This window comes from Gymnoscopelus braueri (genome assembly GCF_963280865.1).
Source record: "Gymnoscopelus braueri genome assembly, chromosome: 20".
NCBI lineage: Eukaryota > Metazoa > Chordata > Actinopteri > Myctophiformes > Myctophidae > Gymnoscopelus > Gymnoscopelus braueri.
Genome location: NC_137622.1, coordinates 517569 through 527707, shown reverse-complemented (window position 1 = coordinate 527707; position 10139 = coordinate 517569). Strand labels below are relative to the sequence as shown.

At 45.0% G+C, this 10139-nt stretch overlaps 1 protein-coding gene across 1 annotated transcript; it reads left to right on the top strand.

The window, feature by feature from the left end:
* The first annotated feature begins 1006 nt into the window (after positions 1–1006).
* pcdh20l (protocadherin 20-like) lies at positions 1007–4403 on the top strand. The gene is made up of 2 exons (XM_080415912.1): positions 1007–1138; positions 1817–4403. Exons 1-2 carry the CDS (start codon positions 1079–1081, stop codon positions 4340–4342), a joined length of 2586 nt encoding a protein of 861 aa, XP_080272038.1. The 5' UTR covers positions 1007–1078; the 3' UTR covers positions 4343–4403.
* Positions 4404–10139: the final 5736 nt, after the last annotated feature.

Below are 10139 nucleotides of genomic sequence, written 5' to 3'. Positions count from 1 at the left end.
ATACTGAATTGTTGACATAAAATTGCTGTCAAAGACAGCAAAGCCTTTTAACAGGGTTATAAAGACCTGCATATTATGGAAGTGTAAACAAAACTGCACAGTTTTTTTTGTGGAAGTGAAGATTGTGGTGACCAGCAGCAGACAAATACATTGCTTCTAAAATAGGACAAAGGGAAACAAAGCCAATGCTATCATCATACAGAGGTAGAGGAGACCAAGCTGTGAATACTTAATATTTTCCTGTAGGTTTTTGCAGCACTGAATCAGAATTAGAATCAACATTATTGTCACATCACAGGTTTACATGTGTAAAGAAGTGGGTGAAATGTGTTTGGATTTTTTTCAGAAAGAGAAAAGAAAAGAAGAGGGGGGGACAGAGAAAAGACAAATCAAACAGTAGAGAAAAAACTAAGATATCTATATATACACTATAGCATAATCCTGCTGAATGTCATAACTAATTAGAACCGGTCAGAACCTATTTTGGACATGTTATTATAGGCAGAAATAAAAAAATAAAATACATTTTCAAAAATCACAACATTTCTAAAATAGCAAAACAAATAGCAAGCTCACAACATGTTGCATCGCAAAGCATTGTGAGCTTGTAGATCTGCCATTTGTGACATAGGGCTCAAGTGGTTCACATGGATTCCTTGCCCTTATCACTAATCCTAATGAATAATTGCACAAACACAGTTCACACAATCACAGCATCTCAGTTTCCTCTTTCCTGTGATTAAAAAAACCTGAGGAACCTGCTGTAGACTTTGGTTCAACATTCTACTACTGCCTAATTCATGCTTCGTCGCACGGCAGTGTCGCGTCACTCGCGTGCCAAAAACACCCGATCTACAAGGTCCCAACGCATCGCCTCCGCGACGCGTTGGGACCTTGTAGATCGGGTGTTTTTGGCACGCGACACCATCATAGGACGAAGTATAAATCAGCCTTAGCCCATTCTCCATGTAAGGTGTTGTAGGAGGGGCCTCCTTCAGTGAGTGAACCCAGGTACAGGATCCTACCTGGCTGTTCTCAGCACTCACACACTCTCTGGCAAAGAACTCCGTTACCATGAATGAGGGCTATGGGTCATGCTGGGTCTCCAGATAATATGAACCGGGCTGGACTACTGCAGGTTAGTTCATCCACACAATACTCGTGAAAAAATAAGAAGAACCAACCACATTTTTGACACACGCTTGAATGCCTTTTGATTTGACGCAACTGCTAAAAAAAGATGCCATCTATCGTATGTCTTGGTTGTCCTTGAGTGGTTGCGTTACATGGTCGCTTTCATGAGTGTGTGAAAAGTGATACCCTTCGAGTACCTCTGTACTTAATGAGCAAAAGGCTAATTAGAATATTTAAAGAACATATATAGAAGCTACAATGTCCGAAACGTGAATATTCATTTGTAACAGCCAAGATTTGATTAGTCATTTGATAAGTCCTGCGGGTTCGAGTAATTGGCTCGCGGGGGCTGAGGGATATCACATTACCTTCAACAGTTCCTGCTTTTAAAAGGGCTCACTGAGGCATAAATGCCACCATATCATTATCTGGGGAAATATTCATATAGTGTGTGTGTGTGTGTGTGTGTATGTGTATGTGTATGTGTATGTGTATGTGTATGTGTGTATATATATATATATATATATATATATATATATATATATATATATATATATATATATACACACATACACACACACACACACAGTAAATACTGTATATACTGTAATCTGTCTATCATTTTCATTGTGCTGGTGTACTTTCCTGCATGTTAATGTTGACTGTTTATTTTCTCCATTAGAGTGTGCTGGTCATTCTGCATCTCAGGCAGATTTTATGTGGTTCTGTCCGGTTTTCCATTCCAGAGGAGAGGGAGGCCGGTATTCGAGTCGGGACCATCAGCAAAGACTTCCCCCCTCCATACCAGCTCCTGACCCAGGAGTACCTATGGATGGCTGAGAACACGGGGGAAATCTACACCACTGAGCAAAAGATGGACCGCGAGGCGCTCTGCCCTGAGGAGACGCAAGCTAAGGAATGCGTCCTCCCACACAATGCCATCGTGGGGCCCTCCAGAGACCTTATACAGTTTCTCGTGGTGTTGGAAGACATAAACGACAACGCACCTCATTTTGAAAACGCAGAGATCCACCTGAGTGTGTCTGAGGACGTCGCGGTGGGGACCAGTTATCTTTTGGACGAACAGGCCCAGGACAGAGATGCTGGGCCTAACGGAGAAGTGTACTACCACCTAGAAGGTTCTGACGGACTTTTCAGTTTAACAGTGGAAGAAGGCCACATCATTATGCTAGTAGTGGAAAAACCCATAGACAGAGAGACCCGGGCCGAGCATCAGATGACCCTGGTGGCCTCCGACTGTGGCTTCCCTCCTCAAAGTGCCACAGTGAGTCTGACTGTCAGAGTGACTGATGTTAATGACAACTGTCCGAGCTTCACCTCCGACGGACCCAGCAGTGTCACCATCCCAGGGGACGCCCCCAGGGGCACAGAGGTGGCTCGGGTCATTGCCACAGACCAGGACGTTGGCCCCAATGCCGCCATCAGCTACTCTTTCAGTCCCAAGGTCTCTGAGCGGGCCAGGAAGCTGTTCAGCTTGGACAGTCACACGGGGCACGTCACACTTGCACAGGACCTGCAGAGTGACAGCTCAGAGGAGCTGGTGTTGAAAGTGTTAGCCAATGGCTATCACTGCCCCCCAACAGACACTCAGGTAACTGTATCCGTGCTCCCCGCGGCAGGCCAAGTGCCGGCAATAAAGATCGGGTTCATAGCCGAGCATCAAAACCAGACTATAATGTTACCCGAGAACCAGCCCCCCACCGTCTTAGCTCTCTTGGAGCTAGGGGGGGACGGCCACTTAAAAGGCACGTCTCTGTCCATCGAAGGAGAGGTGCCCTTCTCTTTAAGCCTGCAGAATGGCAAGTATCTCCTGTCAACAGCAAACCCCTTAGATTATGAGGTGAAAAGGGAATATGATATTTCGGTGGTGGCGTTAAGGCCCCAAGCTGAAGGTGTCGTGACTCCATATTCCAGGCGAGTGATAAGGGTCCTGGTGGTCGATGTCAATGACAACGCTCCTCACTTCCTGCGGTCTCACTACCAGCTGGAGGTGGAGGAGAACAACCAGCCCGGGGCGTCGCTGCTCAAGGTCAGTGCTTCGGACGCAGACAGCGGCCACAGCGGCAGGGTGACTTACAGGCTGGGCAAGCACGCGGCTGCCATATTTAAAATGGACCGCGTGACGGGTCGGCTGTCTGTGTCGGTCCCACTGGACAGGGAACAGCAGGACGAGCACACGCTCACCGTGTTGGCGAGAGACGGAGGATCTCCTCCGCTGGAGTCAGTGGCAACGGTGTGCATTCGTGTTCTGGACCAGAATGACAATGCACCCGCGTTCCTCACCCCGCACTTCATCTTTTTCGTTCCCGAGAACATACCGCCACTCGCCCAGGTGGGGAAGGTGGGGGTGACGGACCCGGACGAAGGGGAGAACGGCAAGGCAGAGGTGCGTGTCGTAAACGGCAGCAGCGCCTTCGTCGTGGACAACGCCCAAGGCACGTTGCGGTGCACCGCCAGCATGGACAGAGAGACAGAGGACCACTACGAGCTGTACCTCATGGCCACCGATAACGGCCATCCCTCCCCTTTGACCTCGGTTGCCAGGGTAACAGTCTTTGTGGAGGACATCAATGACAACCAGCCAAAAGTCATCCTTCCGAACAGCAACCTGTCCTGTCTGACCGTCTCTCCTTCGACAAGGACGGGCGCCATGGTCACCAAGATCTACGCCGTTGACGAGGACTCGGGACTGAACTCGGACATCACGTACACCATCGCGGCGCGGCAGCCCGCCCACCACAGCAGCCCCTTCAGGCTGGACTCCAGATCTGGAAACATCACCCTGGCCCAGCGTCTGATAGGGAAGGACCTGGGGATGCATCACCTGTTCGTTGTGGTCAGCGACAGGGGGAAGCCGTCCCCACTCCACACCACTGTTTGGGTCAATTTACTGGTCAATGAGTCCATAGGACCCTGCCACCTGGACAGCGTTCCCCGGTCCCTGCCGTACAGGCTGGCTCAGACCCCCTCCGAGGCACCCATCTGTGAGCTGGAGGAAGGGACCGCCAAACAGGCGCAGCTGATGCTGCTAGTCGGGTCGGGCATGATGGTAGCATCCATCTGTCTGTGTGTGGTGACAGCTGTTTTCTACCTGAAACAGAGGCGAAGGCGCGCACAGTGGAGCAGGAGGGGACATAATGACATTCCACTCAGGCTGGAAGAGAAATACTGCTCTGATGAGTTATAGGGGGGAAAAGCAAGCTGTGTTTGTGTATATATGCATATTCCTACACATACATACTGCATTTGAAATCTTTGTACAATGTTAAGGACGTGATAAACCTAAGAATTAAATCAATTTTCAAATATTTTTGTTGTGACAATTCCTGTTTTCATGACTAAATGCTGTTAATTATTCTGAATGGAAAGGTAATCATAGCTTTACGAAAAAAAAGGGGGGGAAAAGGAGAGACTTGATTAAGCTGTAGACTAAGTAAACAAGCTCAGTAGTCAGAAAAACAAATATCTGCGTTGACACATGGCGCATACAGCATCTGTGCCAAAACAAGCAACAGGAGGTAATCTGACAAATGATCCTGTGATGAGTCACATTAGCTTTTAAATGTGTGTGCACATGTGAGATTTTAATGTCAACTATAAAATAAATAAACAAAATACAAGCACAAGCTAAGACTGCAGAAGGACGGAATAAAAGTGGATTTTTACATAAGTAACTCTTGTGGTAATAGCACATCTGTCATACATCATTCTGTAGAATATATTGAAGCCAAAAAAGTTGCCATAAGAGCGGTAACTTAGTCATTCTATCTGGGGATTAGCTACTACCCATGACCCCAGCAGCGAGCAGAGAAGTTGTGACACTGAGGAGGCTGAGGTAATAGTCTACCAAGTTGATCAGGGATTTCCCACTTTTAGAGATGTGGAGTCTCAGGTATTTAGAAGCACAAAAGGGTTTAATGTTCCACTGGTGGGGAGGTGGTGAAAGTCTCTCATGGAGCAGCTTGGAGAGGGCTATTGAGCAGGCCCGGGAGGCACACACACACCAGTCCACCATCACCATCTCAAGTCCCTCCAGCATCGCTCCTGTCATCCGATAGCACCCTCTTCTCGCCCACCACACCTGTGCTGGCTCGCACCCAAAGCTACTTCAACTGACTACGTGCTTTTTTCCTTTCTTTCTTTTTTTCTTAGATGGCCGAGTTTTGAAACGATATCACGCTGTGTTCAAAGGAACTACAAAAGAGCGTTTCTCGCACTAAAGTTCTTTGATAGTGATTTGCTGGCGAACAGGATAATAACTGGTTAACTGCTTCATGCTGCGTTTTAAGACTCCAGATGAATCCTCTTGGTTATCAAAATGCAGCTGAGACAAACAGCAGCAACACTTTCCAGAGAGAGGCCTCTAGGTTCTCTCTACCCCCGCTACCTTCCCTCGGATCCATCCTGCCTCTATAAAGTAAAGTAATTTAACTTCTAAAATATCCCAGTGCAAGGTTATGAAACACCATGTGCAGCATGCCGGTAACTGCATTCAACCCCTGGTGAACAATTACAACAAAATGAACAACCTAATGGTTTACTGAGACTTTCTATTTTAGGAAAAAACCTGACTGGTACCTGCTTGCATAGGCAGGGGAAAGCCTGCCATCTACTGGCCAGATAGAGAACTAATTAGAACTCTTGTGGCATTTAGCCAGAGGAATCAGGATGGGTCCCTGGATGGGCCCAGTGTCCACACCACACACTCGCAGACTTTGATGCGCATTCCGGTTAAATCCGCAAGGGTTCAGGTACGGCTGACAGCCTCTATTGATTTTTTTGCCCAGATGAAGACCTGTTGTGGTCGAAACATGTCGGCGTTAGTCATGTTTTAATAAAGGCTTTTTTATTCATTATGCCTTTTTTTCTCCTTTTATTATTGAGTGCCCGGATCCTATGTTTTTTTCATAACCGGAAAAAAAGAACTGACATTTAGAACCAATAACTAATCTTTCTCATGTAGGTTAATCGAATAATCGAGAGGCAGGTTTATACTGTATACCGTGTGTGTGTGTGTGTGTGTGTGTGTGTGTGTGTGTGTGTGTGTGTGTGTGTGTGTGTGTGTGTGTGTGTGTGTGTGTGTGTGTGTGTGTGTGTGTATATATATATATATATATATATATATATATATATATATATAAACTATTATTGATTTGAAGTCATATCGCCCGGCCCTTGGTTCAGTGCTGTCCCACTATAAAATCGTGGGACTGACAGGCCTTTCATATCCCATGCATGCGAGACAAACGCGTGAGGGTTTCTCTGGCAGACTTTGTAGGTCTGCATACAGACTTTGCTCGAGGCAAATAGTCCACAATTCATAGCGCTGTGTGATGTTTAAAACCGCCGGATGACAGCTGAAGCCCGGAAGCAAGAAAAGAAAAAACAAAACAAAAAGGAAAGGAGCAGGCAAAACTAATTTTACATGCAGGTATAAACACATTCATGTGATTCATAATGGCAGCCCCTGTGTGCAGTGGTGGAAGAAGTAAAGCTAGCTTCTGAAATGTTCCGGTTCTACCCCCAGATAGGGGTCTCTTGCGTAAGTGTGCTACCTGCAGGCAGTACCACTTGTCTACCAGCTGTGTCAAATCAGACCCAGGATCTACAAGTCTCAATAGAAGAGCAAGTAAAGTAAATAAAATGTACCTCAAAACTGTACTTAAGTAAAGTACTTGAGTAAATACTGTCACCACTGACTGTGTGTAGCCTAGTTTCTACTATGATGGCATGCGGGGCAATTTCTAAATATGTTTTCATCTGATTTGATCCAACAACATTAGCCTACTACTACTCTGTTGATAAACATGGAGCAAACATCAAACGCTCCAGTTAATTAAATTAGGTATGCGCTGAAAGATGAGCCTCACTTTATCTCCATGGTCGATAGCGCCAACTGTCGTTGTCATGGTGATGTGACGTCACAAAGTGCGGCCCCATTCCTCATATTTATCACATTTAGAGCACTGGTTCTCAGCGCCAGGTTCGGGGGTCCGACAGGGGTCCAAATGGACTCTTACGGGTCTGTAGCTCAGAGAGTTAAATTGACACAGAGGATTTTACAGTGTAAATAAGTCAAATGGGGGTCCGTGGCCTAATGCATATCAAACACGGGGTCCTTGAAATTTAAAAAGGTTGAGAATCACTCAACTAAACTATACCGGAACCCCCATCTACAGCCCCCTATCCTCAGTCTTAATTCAACTCTGAGAGTGTACAAATCGATTCCATTTGTACACTCTCAGTGTGAGTTACAGACACACAAGGCTCCATTGTTTTTGGACCCCTGGTGGTCCCCGGACCCCGCGTTGAGAACCATGCAGCGCCCTATTGCACCTCTCTTGCACTCACGCATGGCCTGTACGCCGAACACGCAGGTGACGTTAATTAAAATCTGTGAGGGTTCACTGGTCAGGGCAGAGAGCCTGTCGGTTTGCCTGCAACCAGTGATGTTTCTACTGGGTAGTGTTTGAGCACGCTGCTCTGTTCAACTTAATGTGCATTCACAACACGTCACTTTATCACATTATGCAGCTCGAGAACTGGCGATGTTTTGGGGTATTGAGTTTACATTAATTGATATGGACAAAATGAAATTGGCCCTGACCCAAATACTGCAGCTAATAGATGAGCATGGGTGGTTTCAGATTATGAATGATAGAAAATATGCAAAGTTATAATTCTACACAATTAGGCTTATATACTATTAAAGATAATTCCACGTTATTGATGCTCACGGAGGGAAGCCACATGCACGACCATTAATTGACAGAACTATACTTTTAAGATGGCTATCTGGGAATAAGTTCATGCACTAACGTTCCCCGTGGTCATATTCGAGATGCCATGGACCCCTGAGCTAAACACCACCCACCCGCCCCACCATTTCCAGATAGCTGTCACACGCTGCGAATTATGCTTAAAAACATCCAGAATGTCGGACACATTTACATAGAAAATAGCAAATCATCATGGAACATGACAGGACCTATTTTGAGAGATGGTGAGAGAAAGAGGGAAATGAGAGCAATACTGACCACCCCGATCAATCCAATCCAATTCAACAGCCATCCTGTCACATCTGAAAGCCTAATCAGCTGCCACACAACACGAAATACATCGATTCAGATGTCAGTCTCCTTCCATTCAATAGCCAAAACAGTCAATGAACATGATTAATTAGCCTTGAGGTCACAATACAACAGCAATAGAGCCTGCAGGGTTCAGATCCTAAGTCCATGGAACCCTGTACCTGAGACTGCCTCAGGGCCCTCCCACCCGCGCAGTACAGTATTCTCTCTTTTATATCTTTTTGTCCTCCACTTCGTCCCGTAGGGTGATTTTTGCACAGCGAACGCTGAATGTGCGGAGGCTGCTTTTTTTCTTTCATTTGGTTCCCTTTGGCTCCAGCACCTCTCCTGAGTCTACTGGCGGATGAGCTGTGTTTTTTTTTTTCAACTATAAAAGCCTCTGCAGTACAATACTGTAAGGTTTGCAAAACATAGAATATCATACTGGGGCCCTATATACACTAGTTTGTATTTATTTGATAGACTGATTTATGTTCCTTCACTAACTTTATTTGTAACCCTAAAACATATGAGGGCCACTGTAATTACATTTTCCTGACTGATTTTAGTTTCAAGTCGGCCCTAAGGGGGGTCTCCTTTGGCCCCCTGACCTTTTGGCCCCTGGGCCAGGGCCCAGCATGCCCGTGCAGGGATCCAGAGAGCAGAATCAAATCCACACCATAACAGGCAGCACATAGCAGAACAGTAGGGTTCCTACCTTTTGCTGTCATGATGTCTGTGCAGCAAAGTCTTTGATCAGGTTAGTAGCTATTAAAAGACAGAAAACAGCTTCAACAATTGCGTTTGTGACAGGCAATACAAGGTAAAGCCTAAAGCAATATCCACGTTTGGGAAAATGAACTGTAGATTTCTCTTATCATTGGAGACTGTAACAAGTCTGGTGCTCATTCAATCTTTAAACAGAACCATCTCCACAAAACCTCTACAGAATACTCTGAACATCAGCAGACAGCAGCAGTATTTGCACTTGGTTCTTGTGCAGTACATTTACTCAAGTACTGTATTTCCAATTTTCAGTACTTTTACTTTTACTCCACTACAATTATTTGAAAACTTTAGTTACTATAGTTACTTTGTAGATTTTGTAAAATCTACAAAGTAAAATAAACATACATAACCCACTTCAGCCCTATATACATTTCAGCCATTTGAAAATAGCCAATCTACAAGCTCACAATGCGCATTGTGAGCTTGTAGATCTGCTATTTTCAAAAGATTTTTATACATTTGAAAACTTGTGAAATTCTGCATAATGAGTACTTTCTTCTACTTTTTAAGTACATTTTGATACCAATACATCACTTTTGTACTTTTACTCAAGTAAACTTAGAATTCCGGGCTTTTACTTGTAACATTGCAGTATTGCTACTTTTATCAATACTGGAGTTAAAAAAAAGGCTTGGGTTTCCGAGGCTAATACTGGAGTACTTCTTCCACCACTGGCTTAAAGGGATAATAGCCTTGATTATTCAGGAAAACCAAATGAGTGTTTTGTGTGACATTACCTGCGAGCAATTCCAGAAAAAGCCACAGGAGAATTTCCCACTGAATTTGCCTGACATGATATGACACTGACACTCCGTTGTAGATTCATCTCATCTGCTGTTGTTTTGCTGCTGTTTGCGTTTCGATCCATGTCCACTTTATAAACTTCTGCTACTGTGTTTGTTGGGGGCATGTTTTTGTTTGGGCCTCAAAAGAATTAAACTGATTCCGCAAGCAATTAATGCCTACATCTCAACAGAACAGGGACAGTTTTGCACTCTGTCAAAACGCAATACTTTTTCCGACATATGAATCTAATTTATGTAGCTCTGATCGTTTCCCCCCCAGAGAATTTTGAATGATGTCATAGCTTCCTCAGCCTTGGATCAAGACTATATTTTATTGTAT